Raw genomic sequence first — 23,226 nt, 5'->3', positions numbered from 1 at the left:
CTCCCCAGAGGAGGAAAGCAGCCATGTTTCAGACAATGAAAATGAACTGGGGGACAACTCAAGGTTGATTTAGATCCTGGGCAACATGGAATTAAATGAGAAACCGGGCCACACTAGTTGACACAGCTTCCTCTCAGAATGACTCTGGTATGGTACCTGCATCATCAAGGAGCCCCATGCGTCACTAAGATTTGGTCAAGTGAGGGGGAAAAAATGCAAATGTCATATTGTTGAAATGCTGAGTGAACTAAATGTCAGTCCATCTTTTTCCATGTGAGATATAAGATTGATGTGGATAGGCTATTGAAAGCAAGTGTGATAGATGCAGAAGGCAGGTTATACCAACAGCTGTGATATTTGAGCTGGGAAATAAGCCTTGTTTTTTTTTTTTTTTCAGAGGAATAAGCAGTTCTCTTATGTCCTTTGCAGAGATAATCCTGAAAACACCCACAGTCTGTCTCTTATTTTATGTCATGGTTAGATTTTCTCAAAACTAATCGCACTAATCGACAACAAGGTGCAATGCAAGAGACAGGTGGTCGCCTGCTATTTTTTAATAATTAATAAGAATCTTTAGTTCTGAATATCCAAAGATGTTCAATGACACCAAGAACATGGCACTGCAAGGGGAAGAAACCTTGAAACATTTTTATCAACTTTAATTTCACATTTTCCACACCATGTTGGCCATCTGATCCAATTCACCTTAAAAATGATCACTTGTCAAGTCCTCACCGCTTCTACTTCCTCCCAGCCAAACACATTTCACCTATCTTTTCATAATCCCTAGTTCACTTCCACATGTATTAGGAGCAACATCCACAAGCACGTTTTCCCTCTGATGCTGCTGCTCTGTGCGCGCACATCAGTAAATGAATCACGTAGCACTAGAACAGCCCTTCTTCATGCGATCTTGCCAGACCTATTGGAGAAACCCCCAAGGCAAGATCTGTCACTGTTCACTCATTTGCTGGAAGACGATCAGAAACTATGTTAAATGCACCAAGAAACAACCTACACCGGAGTCTGTTATAAAGGCGTCGAGAGGATTCCGGGCAGATCAGCTCACTGTGAAGGGAGCAGGTTTCAACAGTTGACGCGGAGAGAACTGAGCGCAGGAAAAGCGATTAATTTTGATTATCTGAAATCTTCCAGCAGCCTTTTTTTCTTTTTGCATTTTTTGGCAACGTTTACGGGGGCAGTGCAGATGAGCATTGCCCGAATGAAGGATGCGAGAGCACTGGGTCCAATTGGACTGGATTATGGGATTACTGGACTGATTATAGGACAATCATCGGGCAAAAGTCGCAGCCGTGCTATAGATGCTCTTGAATGACGGGAACACAAAAGGTTGGACAGGAGTAGCAGCTCTATATCCTGCTTTTATTCTACTTTGTGGCATGGGTAGGCTGTATATGCTACACGAGCAGAACCCATATGCAACAGTGTGCCGCACAGGGAAAAAAGTAAATGCATTGCGAATGGTAACATCGGCCAATGCTGCATTTTGAACGGGCATGTCAGAATTTGCTGTAGCCTAGGTGTAGATGTCGCATGAGGGCAATGCGCTTTTGTAAGCTACGGTCTAACCTTCACCAGAGAGATTCAAGCGCTTTAACCTTGGATGCAGGAGGGAATATTAATACTTTATAGTCATCGATTATTCATTAAGTCCCCCCCGTGAGAAAAAAAAAAACAACGAAAAAAACCCCAAAGCATTTCTCGTACACGATGTTGAATTTGATATTTAATTCATACATCAGGTATCGCCAGGCGGTCATCTTTGTTTACAGAAAGAGTTCATCATAGCCGAGCGGCATATGAAAGAGGTTAAAATACCAATTTAAAAAGAGGTAGCGGTTCACGCATCGATTTAGTACCTAATTAGCCAAAGATCGGCGTAAACCACATGCCGGGTTCAGGTTTAGTAGTCTAGGTTTGCCGTAATCAACAGGTTGAAAGTCAACGAGGATTTTTTTTCTCTCTGCCACTACTGCGGATCAGGTTGAAGGGATGCGTCTCTCTGTACCAGTTTTCTTACTGCTGTGGGTTAAAGCCCTGACATTGAAAAATCTCAATTATTCTGTCCCGGAGGAGCAAGGACCTGGAACTGTTATAGGTAATATAGCAAAAGATGCCGGATATGGGACCATGGAGAGAGGGAAAAAATCAAACTTCAGAGTACTGGAGAATTCAGCACCACATCTGGTGGATGTTGACCCGGAGAGTGGACTAATCTTCACCAAACAAAGGATTGACAGGGAGACATTATGCAGGCGTAACCCAAAGTGCCAGCTGTCTATGGAAGTGTTTGCAAATGACAAGGAAATATGCATGATCAAGATTGATATACAGGACATAAATGATAACTCACCCAGTTTCCCCTCAGATCATGTCAATATTGATATTTCAGAAAACGCAGCTGCTGGGACACGCTTTCCTCTCACTATTGCACATGATTCAGATTCTGGGGAAAATGGGATAAAGACCTACCAGGTCACAAGAGATGATTACAATACATTTTCTCTGGATTTAAAAGTGAGAGGCGATGGGACTATATATCCGGAGCTGGTGGTTCAGAGACCTCTGGATAGGGAGGATCAGAGTCATCACACCCTCCTTCTCACAGCAATAGATGGAGGGGAGTATCCAAGATCGGGCTCCATGCAGATCAACGTCAGAGTGACTGATTCGAATGACAATAGCCCGGTTTTTGAAAAATCCTCTTATGTTTTAGAGATTCCAGAGAATTCTCCCCCTGGAAAAGTACTTATAGATTTGAACGCCACTGATCAAGATGAAGGAAGTAACGGGCAGGTGGTGTATTCCTTCACTGGATATGCATCTGAGCGAATACAAGATTTGTTCTCCATCGACCCCAATACTGGCGTCATCAAGGTCCAGGGAGAGATTGACTATGAAGAGAATCCAATCATAGAGTTTGATGTGCAGGCTAAGGATCTGGGGCCCAACCCAATACCAGGCCACTGTAAAATTACCGTCAAAGTGCTTGACAAAAATGACAACTCGCCAATAATTAGTTTTGTTTCTGTCCGGCAGGGAGCCATCAGCGAGGCAGCGCCTCCAGAATCTGTCATAGCGCTGGTCAGAGTGACAGATAAAGACTCCGGCCGTAATGGTCAACTTCAGTGCCGGGTACTGGGAAATGTACCTTTCAGACTGCAAGAAAACAATGACAATTTTTATACGCTGCTCACTGATAGACCTCTGGACAGGGAAATGAAAGATGAATACAATGTAACAATTGTAGCCAGAGATAATGGGATCCCGTCTTTGAATTACACTAGGTCATTTACTGTAAAAATCTTGGATGAAAATGACAACGCACCACGCTTTACAAAAGCAGTGTATGTGCTACAGGTGCCTGAGAACAACATCCCGGGGGAGTACTTGGGCTCCGTTTTGGCCCACGACCCAGACGTGGGTCGAAATGGGACAGTGACGTACTCCATTCTTCCATCACATATAGGAGATGTTTCAGTCTACACATATGTGTCTGTTAATCCCACCAATGGAGCCATATATGCCTCCCGGTCTTTCAATTATGAGCAAACTAAATCCTTTGAGTTCAAAGTTCAGGCTAAAGATGGTGGATCACCTCACATGGAAAGCACTTCTACAGTTAGAGTCAGTATTCTCGATGTCAACGACAATCTCCCGGTTATTATTTTACCGCTTCTTCAGAATGATACAGCGGAAATCCCGGTGCCTAGAAATGTAGGTATTGGATACATTGTGGCTACAGTGAAAGCAGTGGACCATGACCATGGAGAAAGTGGACATTTGACCTATGAGATCACAGAGGGAAACGATGACCACCTGTTTGAGATGGATCCAGTGGGAGGAGAGGTCAGAACTGCCCATGCTCTTTGGGAGGAGGTCGCCCCAGTGGTTGAGCTGGTGGTGAAGGTAACTGACCATGGCAAGCCCCCCTTATCTGCCGTGGCTAAGCTGATCATTAAGGCGAACACAGACACAGCAACAGGAGGGGGATCCAGCGCGAGTGGGGAACAGCAGCACTGGGATGTGTCCCTGCCCCTCATAGTTACCCTCTGCATTATCTCTGTCATGCTCTTAGCAGTCATGACCGCCATTGCTGTCAAGTCCAAGCATCAAGATAAGGAGGCTGGGAATTATAACTGCCGCATGGCTGAGTACTCCAATCCTCCAGTGGGGAAGGGGAAAAAGAAACGGATCAACAAGAGTGACATCATGCTGGTTCAAAGTGAGATGGAGGAGCGAGATTCTGCGAGTCGAATGAACGTGGTGAGCAGCCCGTCTCTCATCACCTCGCCAATTTGTTTTGACTACCAGAGCCCCCTGCCACTCACACTGCCCAGGTCAGAGGTCATGTACCTGAAAACCACCCCAAACAGCCTGACAGTCCCCAGGGCAGGTTGCCACTCCAGCTTTGCCGGGCTTAGCACAGACACTCCAGCGAATAGGATGTCAGTGATACAGGTAAGAAGGATGCTGCACTGTGTTCTTTATCAGCCCTTTATTCTTGCTTATCTGTACACACTGCTTAGCCATACTGATCTGACAAAAGAAAAGTAATCGACTGAAAAAGGAGAAACTCTGTCACTGTGAGCAGACATCATTATTTTCACTTTTTCTCCTGCTGTTATGATGCTCTGAATCATTCTCTGCATATAAAGCGTTATACGGCAACTTACTGTTGAATCGTATTCATGTGCTTCAAATGGCATTTCACTAAGGAGAGGTTTTTTGATTTTTTTTATCCATAGCAGTATTTGAGAATCATTTCGAAATTGCTCAATCTTAAGTCTTCTGTTGGAAAATGGTACAGTTGGTCTTCATAATCAGAAAGCACTCTCAGTTAGACATGCAAACAGTGTGAGTCTTGAAGAAGGCTGCTGTGACCCTGCCAGATCTGCTGCTATGGAGTGAAAACAAAACCTTGCCTGAAATGTGGGATTGGACAGGTGTTTGAGCAGCTTGTCCGATCACATTACTGAACCAATGTGCACCAGACAGCGAGATGCACACAGCATAACCTTACAATCGCATTTTTCGCTCCCCGCAAATATGGGCCAGATCCACCAGCCCGTATCCAAAGTTGGCACGATAAGGCCATTAATAGGGTCCAGCCATGCCTTGTAGAGACGGCAGGGTTGAATACACGAGCCAGCTAACATGCTAATTTGACAGCATAGGCTTGTAGTGCAGTTTAGCACAGCAGAATTATGTGTTGTAAACGATGTAAATATCTAGGACAGTCTCGCAGACAGTCTCATTTGGAGATGATAACGCAGATGACAAGGCCTGGCACTGTCACCAGTCACTAGAGTATGTGGGTGTGATCAACACAAACACATTATTGTCAAGATAGGGTGGAAAGGATGCTGATGACAGTGGCTAATGCTTAACTCTTCGCCTCGCCGAGGGAGAGTACATATGGTCACAATGGAGATTTGTTCCTCTCGTGATTTCGTCACTGCCAGGTGCTCAGCAGATTTTCTTGAGCAGATTTTCTATGTGCTAGAGTAAAGAAATTCGAATCTAAAAACTGGATAAGGGAATTTCTTTTCCTGTCTTAATCTCATGTTACGTATGCTGTCAATTAAAATTTTAACATGGACAATGTAAAATATTATTTTCCTTTCATTTTTAGACTGAAAATTTTCCCTCAGAGCCCAATTATGCTGGCAGCAGGCAGCCATTTGTTCAAAGGTAAGAGCACTAGCCAAAAACGTCTGACCAGTGCATTTAGCTTCTTCACTTTTGTATCAAGCCAGCTGACTATGGCTATCAAACAGGAGTTAAGAGGTAAGTTAAATTCTTTTTTTTCTTTCTTTTTGTCCTCTTCCTGTTCTGCTGCAGCTCAACATTTAAGGATGCAGAACGAGCAAGCCTCCGAGACAGTGGCCATGGTGATAGTGACCAAGCTGATAGTGACCAGGATACTAATAAAGGCTCACACTGCGACACGTCTGCCAGGGAGGCCCTCAAGATGAAAGCAACAGCAGTTAATGGCCAGCCTTTCGAGCAGGGTGAGTGGACATCTTGAAGATGCCTATCTGACTCTTACACTAGACATTATTTATAGTTTATCCAGTGGGAACATGCATGCACCTCACTGATCTTTAAGTGGGGGTCTACCATTTTGGGGGTGCAGCCAATGCAGCCACTTCTCCTGTCAAGAAGCTGAACTGTCATTAGATGCTGTAGCTGCAGTGTTACTTTGTCCCACTTTAACTTGCATGCAGCCTGAGTTGTGTTTCAAAGATGACATGAAGGCACCAGAGAGGAAGGCAGATGATAGTTTAAAAGGATAAAAGTGTTCCTTGGCTGAAGGTAGAAATTGCAAACATCTTCTGTCTGATTTAGCTATCAAACCACCTCATATGCATGGCAAAGTGTACCTCCGTAGGTGCCTTTCTTTGATCATGTCATTATTTTAATACAGGTTTGTCACATACATGTCCTGAATAAGATGACAGAGACAAGAAACATGATCGGCACTTGTGGTGCAAAATGAAAGATATTTATGGTGCAACACGACACAGAGCTTCCACCTTTTGCTTGGAAAGACTTTCTCAGCTGTTATTGGTTTTGCTGTGGTTGCACTGTTTTGAGAGGAGCCTGCTTTCCAACTGGAAATAGAAATGTTAAATTTTATTTCACAAATCTGAAACGATTGGCGCTGCCAGGAGTATAATCATAGATGACTGTCAATCTGTTTCAACCTGGCTGACCTGATAGGGTCTGATATATTTAGCTATTGTGGATATAAACTGAAAATATGAGAGCAACTCTCAGTGGTAAGATAAAAGATAATGGGGGACTTGAGTGAAGTGGTGATGTTTCTCATTTCCTTGTCTGCGCCTTGGAAGAGAATGGCTGTGGTCATCATGTCCCTGTGCAGTACTTTCCACACCATTTACATTGCTATGTACTGTTTGTTTGCAGCATGCTCAGGAGGGCAGAGATGGAAACACTCTTGCGGCTGCCAGAAGGATGTGCGAATCTCTCTCTCTCGATCTATCTCACTTTTATATATGTGTGAGTGAGTGAGTGTGTGTGTGTGTGCGTGCTATGAGGAATTATGGTAGACCAAACTTGACTCTGTGGGAGGTGTAAATTCAATCACTTTTTTTTGCAGCACATTTCTGAATCTGATTCAACCCAAGTTCTAAGGCCAATCACATGAAGAGATATTGAAGGAGATGTTTTGTACATGCAAAACGGAATACTTACAAGTGCAGTACTGACGCTTCGCTTGACAGGAATGTCAGTTAATTTATAGAACTGCATTTATAAGATAAGAGAAAAGCGATGAATTTGGGCTTTGCTTTTAATATCAACATGTTTTGCTAATGGCTTCCTTGCTTGCATGTGAGGAATGCAGTTAAAAGGCAAAACTAATGGTTGGATTAAACTCTGTTCTCTCTCCTGGGGTTGGTCAGTTGAACATTAAATGGTGTCACTGTCCGCAGACTACAAGCTGGAAGGTCTACATTATGCATTATGCCTTAGACGTGATCACACACACAAAACACCCTCCAACCCACATACTCCTTCTGTCTCTCACTGTCTCTCTCTCTCTCACACACACACAAACACACACCACACAAACATGCAGGTACATTTATTGAACAACAAAGCCACTGTTTTGCAGATTTAGACAAGATAGTGCTATTATCCAAAATGGAGACACCTCAGAATTTTAGTTCCAAATGCACCAACACAAAAGCTTGTGGGTTAAGTAGTATTGCTTTTATGTCTTTACCTTTACCATCCCTCTAGTCTCCTGGCTGCTTTGATACAGGTAATATATGCACCTGTGCAGCTTCCACCATCATGCACTCTGAATATTTATTCACTCTCACAGACACCAGATGCACAGTGGGTATGTTGCTAGGCTTTCTCTGATTCTATTTATAATGGGCAGGCAGTTTCTTTGTTTTTGAGAACACATTATTGTTGCATTCTACAGTTGCCCATAAGATCACAGCTATTTGTCACTTTGTCATGTTTCTGTTATGTGGCGGTGTAAATGCAGCAGCAGAATACATAAAGGTGCTCTGTCGTTTCAGAGCACGCATTTAACAAAATTTTACTCAGTGATAAATGTAAAATGGAGAGCAGGCAGATGAAGGCACTCCCACTTCATTTAGCCTGTTTTAAACTATCAAAATCCCACAACATCTAACAGTACTGCTATACAAGCTAGTGTGCCTAGTTAATTTCCTATGTATATATTGTGTGTTATAGAAAAACCTGTAGTGTAGTACAATAAAAGTGGGAAAAATATCCTTTTGGTGCAATTTACACAATTGCAAAAAAAAAAGGGGGTAATAGCTTAACCTTCCCAATCAAACAGACAATATAAACAGTTAAGATATGCCTTTTAATGCACTTCAGCTGTTAATGAATGTGCTTGTTCTAAGCTATAACAACTCTTTTTGGCACCCAAGTGGAGACTGCAAAATCCCTAAACATATATATATTATAACTGTAGTAATATAAACTATTTAATAATCTTAATTGCAGGATAGGATACGTTATAGCTTTTGATAGACACTATAAGCTCGTGTGTATGAGCCTAGATATGCTTAAAACTGCACAGGTGCCATATATACAATGTTTACATGCTGGTAATAAATTCTAAGCAGAAAGGTCTATAATGTAAAGTATTATCTGAGTAACAATTTAATCTTGTATAATATAAACATGTCTTTCAATTACTCTCGGCTTTCTAGCACCACACAATAGTGCAAACGGCAAAAATACCTTACTCTGTTGCAGGTGTACCTTCTAAGCACATACATCCTTTTGCATCAGCATCATCTGCTCGCTCCTCCACACTGGTGATAGGCAGCATGGAAATGAATTCAGCATCTCCCTGCTTCTCCTTGCTTATGCTTATTGTTCTGGCCTTGTGTATCTGTGCATAAAAAATACTTTTTTCTCCGTGGCGGAGAAAAGAAGATGGAGAAACACAAATGCATGGGGCACAGAACTGTAATCTGGGGTGTAGATGCATCAAAGCGTGTAGCACTTACAATATGCAGGATCTGTGTTGCAGTTATGCCAAATCAAAGCCATAATTTAGTTCTCTCTTGTACGATGCTTTTTGAGCAAATGCATATTTTGAGTCCTGCCAAAGCACCATAATAGTTTATGCTAAGAATGCAACATAAGTTCTTACAACCTCCAGCATGAGAGGAAAAAATCATTGCTGCCCGAAACCCAGAAATACAAATTTGTTTAGTAAATCTAAGAGTTGCTATGGCTTGTCAGCATCTACTTGTGTTTTCAAAGATACATTTACACATCGTACTGACCCAGTACAAATATGAGCGACCAAGAGAAGACTTTATTTCTACTGTTTAGATACAACTTTAACAATAATCACAAAGGTTTCTGTTCTTTACCTTGGATCACATGCAACTTAATATAAACTGTAAAAGCACAATCGATGATGATCATTGACCTGAGAAAACTTGATAAAGCACATGTTCCGCTTATGTCTTATATACAAATAAATTGAAAAAAAAGTTCAAAAGCAAAATATAAAAAAAGATCATAAAAAGATCAAAATTTCCAGATCATTGGACTAATTATTAGAGCTATCTGCTAAGAAAATGTGAGTCTGTGTGCATTAGCTGTGCACCGGCTGGTTTAATTCTTCTCAGAGCACGTCTCACATCACACATTTATATAAAGGATCTTCAGTTCTACAATGTTTGTTATGTTTACTTAGCTGGGAATAGCAGCAGAGCAACTAGCAGCACACAAAGGTAAAAGGTGGGGTTTTCATTTAGTGAAATCTGCAAGGTCTGTGTTTATACTCATTTTGATGCGAGATCTTTCTACAGAAAACCTCAATGTGAAAAACATTGGCCTGTATAAACAGACAAAAGTCACATCTCATATACAATTAGGAGATGACATGATTTAAAATTACACCTATTATTCCCAAAAGTCTTTACTTTGCACATAAAACACACACAACGTTACAAAGAAATGACTGTTGCCCTTTCAAGAAATCTGTAGCACACTGAATGCCATTTTAACATTTGTTGGGAAGAAAATGTAAAAATCTTTCCCTTCAACATTTTTGCAGACGTGGAATCTGTAAAACAGTTCTTATGTAAATTAACAACCCCATTTAAATCTGCCCAGTCCTTATAAATAACAGTTCCATTATATCCTATGGCTATGTGTGGGTGTATTGGTGTTCGTATACTTGAGCAGCGGTATGTGATAATTGTGGCATGTACTTTGCAAATGAGCTTCCACTGGCTGTGTGGCACATGGTGCTGCTTTTTACTGCTTTTGGGGGTTTTGGCATAGAGGAGGTATCTTTTTTTTTTAATTTTGAACTTCCTCTTTGCCGTTCAGTATCCTCCAGCAAACTGGTCGAGGCCAGTTTATGCGGAAGGTACTGTTGCCTTTGAAAAGGAGGATCTATCCACCTCTTCTAGGATGAACGCGTTCATGTGGAGCTTCTTCTTATTCCAGGCTGTGTAGTCCCATCCTCATCAAAGCCGGGTTTCAAAATGAGATCAAGTGCCTCATTCAGGGTTACTCATTTGCTCCACAGAATGACATGTGAGCAAGATAGAGGAGTCTTATCTAGCTAATCAGAGTAGCATCAAGTCGTGTGAATTAAATATTGCAGTTATTTATATAAATGAAATACAAGTTTTGATTGGAATTTTAGTTGCAGGAAAGTGATTTTTTTTATTTATGAGAGAGGAATGATGTGAAGATTTAACATCATATGTAACAAGATTGTATTACCGGTGTTTGTGTCCTGTTTTGTTTGTGTCCCAATCTGTATTAATGTCTCCCCCATTCAACAATAAGCGTACAAGCCATCTATGTCTTGATGCATGCTCAGTCATCCAGGTAAGGAAATGCCAGAAAGTTGATTCTGTTCATCTGGAGATAACGGAAAATCCCCAAGTAAACAGAATCAATTTTCTGGGATCTACAACATCTAAATATTTAATCAAATACTAATCACTTCATTGTTTGCATTTCTTTGTATATTTAGTGAAAGGGTGCCTTTAAAACCTCAAAGTAATCGCAAGAAATGAAAACTTATTTTTTTACATAAGTTTAATCAGTCAGCAGAACAATTGGAGGATTCTTTGAAATATTAGTTTTATAGATTAAATTGCAGTTTCATTTTCATGTATAGCAAATGAAAGAAAAGTAGGATTTACCGTCAATTTACAAAGACGTGTTTGACATTTTTATTCTTGTGGCTACATGGAAGACATCCCATTGCATCATTGTCAAATTAATTTCAATAGCAAAGTGTAATGGCGTCAGGAAAAACAACACCTTCTACATCATTACACCATGGAAATTGGCTCTGTGGTACGTGTTGCTTTCTGTGTGCTTATTGTACCCCTCCAGGGCTGGGTGTGGTGTGAAATGTAAACGATGGATTTACAACCCAAATATAGAGCGCTGTCCATTTCTCCTTTGTTGCTGACATTTAGTGCCATGAACACGTTGTGCAGTCCTGTGTTGTGGTGTGCCGCATCAGCCAATCAAGCAGAATCTACTGCAGCCATGGAATATCCAGCGGACCACTTAAATCAACAGTACTCAATACTTTCAGTGTGGATTATATGTAAAGCTTATTGTTTGGCCTTTTAAAAGAAGCTTATGAGAAAGATTTAATCTTAATTTTAGCCAGTGTCCAAAGACAGTTGTTTAGGGAGCTTGTTGATGTCTGTTTACTACAGCAGAGGTCCACAAGTGTTCAGAGAACAGCTTAGTTCACAATATGCATCCACTAAAAAAGATGAAAAATGTGCCAATGAGCCCCTGGCTATGCACCAGAGTCCTTTAAAATAAATAAAAGAAACACTCAAGGTCAAATGGCACTTCCACAATCAAACTAAAATCAACTGACTTGGATATATTATTATAGTGTCAATATAACAGTTTTTGAACTCCCTCCCAAACATTCTATCTTTTGAAGTTTTAGAAAAAATATATAAAAATGAAAATAATGAGCCCGCACAATGTTGAACAACATCCCAACTACGGAGTGTTTCAAAACTTTCTGGTCAGAAATGGCAAATGCAGTCATGCAAATTCAGGCTTGTTTTTCTTTCTTTTTTTGTTTATTTCACACAAACATCTTCTGATGGAAATGTAAATGAAAAAAAAACATCACTTCCTCTGCACCAGATGATATTTTCCAGGAAACACCTACACAGGTTGTTGAGAATAGCAGAGGGACAAGATTTCATATATAGGACGAATCATTCATTTGGTACAATAACGGAAAAAGAAAAGAGTAAAATTAACTTTTTTTTATATGACTTTATTTGCGTATCAGTGCTTTAAGGTTGCTGCGTTAAGCAGTTTTTAGAATGGAAAACATGCATTGCTAAATTCAAACCCTCACAGTTGCTGTCGCAATAAGCTGCTGTTGCTATTCATTCTGAAAATGTCTGGTGACACATACTCTATAGCAACAAAGATACTTAGCTATGAGCTGGATTTTAATAGCATCAAAATTTGCATCCGTTTGTGGCGTTTTATTATTGCTGCTCATCCTTCAAATGCCATCTACATCATCTTCTGTTTTTTTTTTACTCACCCCAGCATGGTCCAATAACAAAATGTTTAACTGTTTTTACAGAGCAAGACAAATCAGTCCACTGCACCGATGAATGTCGTGCACTGGGACATTCTGACAGATGCTGGATGCCAAAGTTACGGGTAGGAAGCCAAGCAGACAGCGCCGATAATCGCACCAACCTTTTCATCCCTGTGGGAATGGATGCAATGGTAGAGACAGAGATTTATGGCACCATCAGCTGCAACAGCAGAAAAACCCTCAGCACGTTTGGAAAGGAACAGCGGGACAGTACAATCCTTGTGGCCAATGTCAAACCTTACTTAAAATCGCAGCGTGCACTAAGCCCACCGCTCCAGGAGAGTCCATCTGCGTCTAGTAGTCCCACCAAGAGTAGTGTGCCCCCGGACTTGGCCAACCAAGAGCCCAAAGAAGTGAGGGACGGGGGTTCAGACAGCAGTGCCTATGGCCCTCCAGATGGCCAGTGCTCCCCACTGCACACAGAATTGGAGGAGCCCTCCTACCTGACCTGCGAGCTCAGGCCTAAGTCCCTGTCAAGCAGTCTCATTCACAGCTCTGTCATCAGCCAGGAGTGTGGGGGGTCAGATTGTGCTCTCGACCCTCGGGACTCTGGTAACTGACAGGTGGGGCGCGATCCCGTTCTCTCTCACCTGTCAGGGGTGATGATGATGATATCACAGATCAAATGACCAAGAGCTGATTTAATTTAACCCACAGAGGTGTTCAGACACGCATTGTAACCAAAAACCATCTGCTTTGTATGTCTTTTCTTTTTGAGTTTGTGACTTGTTGTGTTCAAGTGAAATATGTGTCTTTGACTGCTGTGAAGATTTGGGGGTGGGTGGGGGTGGGGGGGAGTGGGGGGGAGGTGGGGGCCAATCAGTGCTTACCTGACTACAAGTGTTTTCATAGTGTACTGTACCCGTCGATTTAGGTGTCTGTATTTTACACATTTCAAACTCCAATTTTGTGAGGCTGTTGAACAAATTGCTACTGTTAAGCTATTGAGTCCTGTCTGCTTTTGTACAGTGAAGCTTTCTGTCTCCATTTAGTGTATAAGGAACATCTCTTTGAATATCACAGCAACTGAAATACATATCAGTGACGTTACATTCAAAAAGTGAAGTGTCTTATGAACTGTTAATGGTGGTGCAACAGGGAATGTCCCTTTTCATGAAACCATTTGAGGTTCCTCGAAAAACAATTTTTTAAGAATGTATTTGTAATTTTATTGTCGTCCTCTCTGCAGTTTATGTGAAAATAAGCTGAGCTTACACGTGAATGTGGGCCACTGTACTTGTTGTGTATTTTATTAAATTTGTATACACTGTGCGTGCATGGAAGGCAATTATTTTTGACTGGTGACAACTTCTGAAGCTGTCTTGTTTATGTGAGAGAAGTGCTTTTATGTCTACAAGGTGCTTAATGTGTGTTAATGACAGATAGCACTAGTGACTCTGCAAATGTGCCAACTTTAGCTATATACTGTATACCAGCACATGTGACCTAGCAGTAATAAAGATCTTAGTCACAGAAACTGCTAAAGAAAATCACAATCAACATTTTACACAGCTATTTCTATTTAATAAAGGCAAATAAAAACAGGCACTGTGTATTAGTGCACCCACCAGAAGATGGCTTGACTCCCTCTGCTCAATGCTTTTATTAAAAATATGCATCGTACGGAAGAGATGGATACATTTTCAGGGATATTTTTAAATTCAAAGTCAATCGAGCTGCTGTCAGTCTGGGCTACTTGTGATTATAGGTTTGTTAAATATGCATGTTTCCTGACAAATGATGAGACGCGACTCTAAGAAGAAAAAAAAAGGAAAAAAAATGACATTCAGCAGTAACAAGCAGTTACAAGCAAGGACTTTTGCAATGAATTCTTTGATTAGATAAAATGAAAGTTTAATGATCCCTGTGGGGGGAAGTAGGTCATTGCAGCAGCAAAGGATTGAACAAATAGTGCTATTAGAGGTTATCACAACTATATGCAAAAAAAGAAAAAAAGAATAATGCATCAAGCACAAATAAAACATCTTCACTGTAGCGATTTCAAGGTTAGGAGAACCTAGCGTTTAATATCCAGGGTTTTATAGTCTTTTTACTGACTGTACAAAATGTTCGATATTTGCTCCCTACCTCATTACAAGACCAAATGTGCAAATTTGCTGTTTGCATGCACTGTACTCTATTTACTATTCAATCAAATGCAGAAGGGGTAGGTGTAGTGACAGAAGGCCATAGTCTGCAGACATATTCAAACAGACAAACTGCAGCAATCCATCCATTTACTAATTTCTCTCCTGCTTTCCAAATGTGGCTGCTGGTTATCCATCGCAGCAGGAGACAGGGATATACATTTTTTTTTATTCCTTTTTCTTTTTATTTTTGAAAACTGCCAAAATACTCACTTGACACTGTGTATGGAGAGATTAAACATAAGCATGGATGTATGTTTACAAAGTTAGATCACTAAACTTCCTGGAATCCTGGAAATGTAAAAGTGTTTTCTATTTTCTCATCTGTAAAACCATCACACAAAAGCCTCTCGCTTCTTTTTACTTAGTTTAGTTTAGTTTCTCCATCTGGAGACACTGACTTTTGTACCCTGGCTCAGTGAGCGGTTTGAGAATGCCTTGTTTTTCATGAGTTCTGGATAACAGAATCCTGTCATCTACTGAGAGCTGACTATAAGTACGACTCAGTTTCTCCTCGGGGAAAACACATTAATTTGGATTTTGATTTGCATTTGTTTTGGTGCTGGTATTGACACAATTCCAGACCTAGATGTCTCATCTCAGCAGGCAGCTCTGATGAGCTCATCTGCATAAGTTGAAATACTCTTTGAGAGGGAGATTGCGTGGGTCACAGCAACTCATCCCATTGAAATACAGACAGAAACATCACATCATTTTATCTGTATCAGTCCCAGGGTTTCAGAACACGAGGGATGAAGACAGGTGAGCAGAATGTCAAGTGGAAAAGGGTTGAACCATTTGCTGCGACTCTTACTCCTCCAACTTTTGAACACTATATCACTTAAGGATGTAATACAGGTTAAACTTCCACTTCTGCAATAATTATGCAAAATTTGCTTTGAAGCAAGCCTTTTCTTAATTAACACTGTGCTACAGTACAGCTGTTTGACAAAAAGTGCTATGTTGTCGAGGGGAGCTGAATGCAGATTAAGGACCAGCATGCAGTGTTGGATGAATATGACTTGTCTCTCAGAATGATTACAGTCACAGTGAAAGGGAATTACAGACAATGAAACTGATATGTGTAATACCTCCATTCTTCTACATTTTACATACACAAATGATCTATTCAAATGAAAATAGAATGAGCACTGTACCATTCAGTTGTGAAAAATTGACATGCTCACCCTGAGTACTTAAGCTTTTAATTCAATAATTCAATAACACAGCCGATTAAGAGCTTGTCTTCCACCTCCACTAAATTCTATGGGAGATGGTTCCACTTGGCTGAAAACTGTTGGTGGGGAAACAACAGTAAACAATATTGAGAGTGTAGTTTTCATTTTAACTCAGTCATGTCGTTGAACACAGCGTGCATGCCTTTAGGGGGAATTTTCAAAACGCTGCTTTTCAGGTTTATTTGCATTTTAAACCTAGAAAACAAACGTGCAAATAAACGGCTTAAACAGGGCACTATTAGGCAATGTAAACTAGACGCCAGAGCATTTATCTTAAAGAGATTTTAATTTGATAACATGGTTATATAGCCTAAAACATAGTGAGTGAATTTATGTCATGTTGAAAGAATCTTTTCTCTTTTCCAGTAAAAAAAAAAAAAAAATAGGAAAGTGCTGCAATGGGACACGATCCAAAGATGACTCTAATTGGTTTTCTGAATAAAATTTGCTGTCATTTTTATAGGTTTAAATCTGGAATAAAAGAAAAACTTTAAAAGTCATGTTCATGCCTGGAGTTAGGTAGGATGAGAAATGGAAGCCTCTCACATCTTTGTGGCAAATGCAGTGCGACCCTGCAGCCAGCAATCAGTTACAAGTGGGGAAAATACTCCCTCATCTCTGAAGCTCACTAATTTGCACTTATCTAATTTATATCTTGTTTCATTATTTTGTACAAAAAAACAAAGTGTCAAAGACAGTTTGTTGTTTTCCTGGAGGATACGGACAGTTGCAAAGGCAATTCGATTTTAATCAAGAACAAGTTGAGGTGCGGAGCTGTGCAGCATCAGAAAATCAGAAAACACTGTCAGATATAAAATCACCATTAAGAACTGCCTCTGAAAAAAACTGGGCACAGCTGTCAGGCTCATGTACAGTGCCCAGAATGATATGACCATGATAGACCATGCCCGTGGTATTAGATGAAGACCGCCACATTTTGAAATTCTGAAATCATTTTGTACTAAATAACAAAATGGTGAGATGAGGTTTTTACTTACACTATAGTTCATTTCAAAAATCCAACTTAAAGAAAAGAACAAAATGATTAGCATCAAAATACACATCATTCATTCATTATTTTTTTTATTTCTAAATACATAAATAGCAAGTAATTATTATTAGTGGCTCCTTAGTGTAGCTGCTTAGAGAACAGGCACGTCTCTTTGTGTTTTCAGAGTAAAAATCTGACAAATCAAATTCGGGGAGCTACCCACTGTGGCAAACCCTTGTGACAAGCAAGCAGCTGAAAGTAGCTTTATTAGTATTTACACAATATTATTGTTGGAGATGACAGCTGTTGGTGTTCTGTATAATCTGTAATAATATCGGATCATTTATCAGTGTATTAATGTTTTATATTAATCAATGTCTACAAAATATTTAGCAACTACACTGCATAAAAGTTCCATCCAAAATGTAATAAGGTGAAAGTGGAAAAGAGGATAATACAGAAATACTTATTTAAAGTAAATGTACATTAGAATTGCACTAATAGAGTAAATGTCCTTCGAGTCTTCTCAACACAGTGGTTCATTCCTGTTGTCCGGGCTTAGATGCAGTGGTACTGGAGATGTCATATCAACTATATTGATAGCTACTCTCCAAAGAATGAAATTGGTGGTGGCTCTGCCACCCCTTTATACACAGCCCCTGTCAGGTTAGCTGTTCTCTTTGTCTTCATTTTTATGGCTAGCTAAACTTTCTGCTTACTGTAGTTTCATGTTTAACGCAGCGGCATGGATCAGGGTATCATTTTTAGGTAAGTAAACATTTTTACCACAATCTGTCAAGTCAGGTTGTTAAAGTTGTTGAGTTACAAGGATGAGAATACAATTTTCTACTTCAGCTTATACATTGCTGTGTCACTAAATTTAAAACGTCCACTGCATGTTTCTCTGTAATGATAAAATGCAGACTGTCTCTTCATGTACTTGTATTTTTTAATAGAATATAGAGGTTTTTTTAGTGATTAAGAGAAACAAAAAACTCACAATGATTGTAAAATACTTGTGAAAACAGACTGAGAAAAAGCCAAACAGTTAACCAAATTGATTAATGTGTTGTTAAATTTCTACCAGGCACAGTGACATGGAAATAAATGTACCTGCCAACTTTCACTATTCAGTAATGATTTCCTTAATTTGGATTCAAGGTAGTGCTGTAATGATATGCATGTGTTGAAGCAACAGCAATTTCACAGTTTATTTTTTCTTTATAACAGTGGACAGACTTGACAGGGCAGCAAAGGAGGCATTTGCACAATACTGTCCTTTAATCATTGTTCTGCTCCCATGCTTAAAAGATGTATGCCACCACAGAATGCATTGAGTCCTCATTCAGACTCATGGGAATTAACACTCCTCTTGTTGACCCCGTCTGACAGAAAATTCCCGACTACACAACCGTTTCATTTTAAGTGGTTGTTAAGAAGGTGTTACTAACACATTCTCCTATGGGAGGAGTTCAAATACACGCCAATCTGTCAATCATGATTAATGTTTAACGCCAAGAAAGGATATAGCGAAGGGAAGCGATCCGGCAGGACTTCACACAGGTTTCGCTATGTGCTACTGGGTCATGACATACTTTCCTCACTTTGAATTGGGCAAAAATAGTCCTCTACATGCCTTTTTAGGGACAAAGTGGGCCAATATCTGCATAAAGTGGAAAAGCTAATGCGTTCTGTCATATGCTCAAAAGTTCTCTGTCTAAAAAGCTTCACCCTTTAAGTGCTTTGTCTGCCATCATAAATAAGATGGAAAATAGAGAAAGGAGGCACTAGACAGAACCAGGCAGAGTACAGAAACTTGCCCAGCCTTTTAGAATCAATAGACAGTTTATTAAATCAATACACAGTTTGGTGTAGCAAAACCTGGCTGTCTGACAAAAGTGGTAGATGTTCAAGAAGATTTAAGTGTCATGCAGACATAAGTGCATGATCCAGAGACTTTTCAGACCCAGCAAGCCTCACAATTTTCAGCTGTTTGACACGGGTAAAGCAACAGCAAAGGTGCGGGTGTCACCTTTGCTGTTTTCATAAAACCCACTTTATGTTAAGCTTCTCAGTTGGTTAAAAAGGAGAAATCTCATTAGCATTTACTGGAAGTGGACTCGAAAGTTAATGATGCAGCCAACTTGTCTGGAGGAGGTTTTAGCTGGAGTTAGTTGGGAGATTTCAAGTTTGCATGAGGATGCATACATTAGCACATTAACTACATACAATTTTCGATCCTTTCTTTGTATAGAAAACCACAATTTTTCTTTGCATTTCAATTTATTACTCAAAACAACTTTTAGATATCTTAATATGTGTCCTGCAATGCGTATATATTTACTTGTTTTTGCATCTGTTCGACTTTATTAGCCATGCACCATTGAAATTTCTCAAAGGTGACATGAATAATATTGATCCTTTCTCATTATAGTTCTGCTATCTTTTGGCATTCATATGGATATTACTTTAACACATATCAACCACGTAATCACTGTTGCAGCAGCTGATTACCTCTTCACTCAAACTCGACAGGAATGACTCACAGAACATGACAAAGACCGCTTCACATACGCCCCACCCACACAAGCCTGCAGGGTGCAGAAAAATCAGTTGCCAACTTCCCAGTGCCAGTCACCACATAGCCCCAGAAGTCCTGTGACCGTGTCCTAATGGGGCCAAGAGTTTGGTCTGTTTTGGTGACACAAGGGGAACCGATACAATCTTAGCCGATTTTTAATATTGTGGTTAATCTGTATATATAACTTCCCTTTAGAGCATTTTTATGATGAGTATTGTCAGAAAAATTCAACTCACAAGCCAAAGAAATGCTGCTACAGATGGTGTGAAAAGGATAGGCTAAAGCTACATTTTAAAGTTTACCATTTTGCAGCAATTTCACTAGTATTAAAGCCCTTATACACCCATTGTCCACCCACATAGGTGTTTTTTTACTTGTTTTAGCTGATTAAACCTCCCCAGAGGACTGTGTGGGTGTGTTCAGGCAAGTACTCAACTGACATCTCCCTCACTCTCCTGTTGGTTTTATTTCACCTGTGGGGTCAGTCAGTTTAGACCTTTATGATTATTAGTACACAGACGGTGGGAACATCATGTAATTCTGAGCCAAGTTTTGCACAAAAAGAGATTGATTGGAATAACTTACTCATCAGAGCCTTACTAAACTTGCCATTTCGGACACGCAAACAAATTGGATATAAATGCAAATCAGTGATCAAAGCTCACTTAAATTGGCTTCCCAGTCCAGGTAGTTTTATATCTCATGTAAAATATAACAAAATTACAGAATTGCTGAGACTTTTAAGGGGAAAATAGCAAAACTGAAAAAAGAAATGATTTTAATTAACAGTTTTGTTATTATCTTTTGGGGGTTGCTTGTTTTAATAAGTACTTGAACTTGGATTATTCCTCATTCACCTTTTCTTTCACTGTCTTTAATAGTCTGCAGTGTTGAAAGTAATTGGCCATTTTGACGTGTTTGTTGTTAGTCTGTTTCATTTTTTTTTTTCAAATCTGCTGATTTGCTACAGCCTTAGGTATACTCTAATGCTTGAGGAAGAACGCTTGTATTATTAGCCAGGGATGAAAAAAGCCTGTCATTACATTATACAGCACAGCGAATAAAACATTAAACATGTCTCGCTGTGACTAAATTGAAGTTTTCTGGGTCATCTGTTGGTTGGTAATGAGCAAAGTGACGTATTAGTGATAGACTTTAGAGCTTCACTCATTGAAGCAACTGGTACACTTGGAGTAGTACGGCTATGGAAATTGTCCTTCATACTCAAGCACCTTTTTATACTCTGATTATTTGTACTTTGGTATATAGGTTAAGCAAATTTTATGCAGCTTTGACACCTCCTGTTGAGAAGCACTGTTATCATAAATAAGGCATTTAAGAGAATATCCTCATCCACCTATCATCGTGTTTCACCCAGAGAGAGATCAGTCCGCTGGCATAAAACTATGAAAGGCAGCTGCCAGCAACCCCCTCCCTGTCTGAATGAGCAAAAGTAGGTTAACCATAACACTGTGCAAGTCTGGTAAATATCACAGCGAGCCAAACCTCTCAACCTCATAATGACAGTGTTTGTCTACATGAACTCTTACAGGCCACTTATCGTAGTGCCGTACGTTAACCTGTAAATCAGGTTGCTTAATTTTTTTTCCGTAAGGAACGAGATTTTCAATGCAAATCTGTGCGACCGCTAATACAGCTCACACAGTGGTGTATCAGCAGAGGTAAACACATGTTAAGCATCGGCGTTATTACAGGGGATCGCATTATTGTGGTGTCTGTGATTATGTGTAATCTATTTAGTCATGACACACACACACTTTCATTTACATGTAAACGTATTGATGGATGTTGTAATGCTTTTCATTTCCACTGGCAGCTGTTTGATGATAGAGTCTTGCGAAAGGCATTCATCAACTACAGTACAACTGTGAGACCCGTAAACTGGACATGAATGTCCTGTGGGGCTGTCGTTCCACAAGGAGAGTGTATTTATAGATGTGAAACGGATTCATCATGAATGCCCAGCTAAGGTAAACTGTGGCCCAGAACAGTCTATACTGTTTTAAGAAGTAATGCCAAATCTAATAATTTTGGCAGCTGCAGGAATGCATGACCTTACGCCGGGATAAAAATATGATTTGTTTAAAGGAGAGCATGACAAGGTGCCATGGCACTTGAGTGGATTAGTACAACCCCCTGGGAAATCATCCATTTTCAGCTCTTGCATGGGTTTGAATCTAATTGCATGCAATGCTATTATATATCTCTTCTCAATCCTGTTCAGGATCACTATACATTCTTAACAGCAAAATGATGAAGACAGATGAGATTTATGTAAAAGCTTGCAAGCCCTGAGATTCAATGGGTAATAAAGCCTTTTTTTCAGGAAAGGTTTCTCCTTATTTCATCTGATCTTTTTCTTATTAGTTTAACTATCAAATGAATGCATTGATTTCAAAGCACTGTAACATACAGAAAAGGCCACATGTTATCATTAAACATATCATATTAAATCATATTTCTTGTAACCTCTTGTAACCTCTTCAAAGCATTTCAAGGACAAAAGAAAATACAGGAATAAGCGTCAGAAGTTATAAAATGATTATTTATACATTTTAGACAAATGTGCATTTTAAAATGAATTTGTTCATTAGGCCTTCGCTTGCTGTAACTTCCTGTGTAGTGATGGCTAACAAATCCAAATTATCAGCATAGTAATTACAATCATGTGATTGTGGCTGTTGCAAAATTGTCACTGGGCAAAACAAACACCACTCTGGCTTTTATAGAAGCAGGGTCAGAGCAGTTTATGTCAGTGATTTCCAACCGGAGATACAAGTACCCCGATGGGCAATTTTGCAGTTGCCAGGGGAATGAAAATATTAGCTTCACTAATTGAAAAAGAAAAGAAGAAAAGAACACTGAAATTACATTTAAATTCAATGACTGCAGTTGCTTAGCCATGACTTAACAATCACGACTTAAGTCATGAATCAGCAGTAGGAAAAAAACCCCAAAAGTAATGCTTATTTGAGTCAAATAGATAAGTAATGGTCAAAAAGTGAATAATTTAAAACGCCAGCTTAAGGTTTACTGACCTAGTAAAAGGTTCAGTATCAGAAGGTAATTTAGCTATTTCATAGAGGTAAAATAGATTAAAGCAAACCACAAGGGAACTATCTGAAACAGAAGGGCATAATCAGAGATCACTTGGAATTTGTACTAGGGAGCTGGCAGGTTAAAGACTGTTTAATGTCCAGCCTGACTGTGTCGGACATTTATGTTCACACACGGACTTCGGTCGCTTAAGGGGATTAAGTGCAGCGCTACTGTGACAATGAGCCAAACAGACACACTTCTGTATTATTTTGTCTGGCTTTAGGCATTGTAACGGTGAGACAAAAAAAGGGGGGGAAAAAACATCATGAGGTTATACTGGAAATTACAGCACTGAGATGTGTAATTATGGTCCAGCACACTGTGACAGAAACAAGTTATTAGACTTGTCAATTTGTTATTTTATACACTTTTTAGATTTGAAAGAAAGAAAGAAAGAAAGAAAGAAAGAAAGAAAGAAAGAAAGAAAGAAAGAAAGAAAGAAAGAAAGAAAGAAAGAAAGAAAGAAAGAA

The 23,226-nt window shown here is 39.7% G+C and overlaps 1 protein-coding gene across 1 annotated transcript; it reads left to right on the top strand.

The window, feature by feature from the left end:
- The first annotated feature begins 895 nt into the window (after positions 1 to 895).
- On the top strand, positions 896 to 13,443 carry LOC102206814 (protocadherin-17-like). The gene is made up of 4 exons (XM_005723562.1): positions 896 to 4,482; positions 5,657 to 5,715; positions 5,866 to 6,035; positions 12,662 to 13,443. The coding sequence occupies exons 1-4, from the start codon at positions 2,014 to 2,016 to the stop codon at positions 13,237 to 13,239; spliced, it is 3,276 nt and encodes a 1,091-aa protein (XP_005723619.1). The 5' UTR covers positions 896 to 2,013; the 3' UTR covers positions 13,240 to 13,443.
- Positions 13,444 to 23,226: the final 9,783 nt, after the last annotated feature.

Source organism: Pundamilia nyererei, unplaced genomic scaffold (genome assembly GCF_000239375.1).
Source record: "Pundamilia nyererei isolate P.nyererei 1_Seehausen unplaced genomic scaffold, PunNye1.0 scaffold00009, whole genome shotgun sequence".
NCBI lineage: Eukaryota > Metazoa > Chordata > Actinopteri > Cichliformes > Cichlidae > Pundamilia > Pundamilia nyererei.
This window is presented reverse-complemented; position numbering and strand designations above follow the sequence as displayed.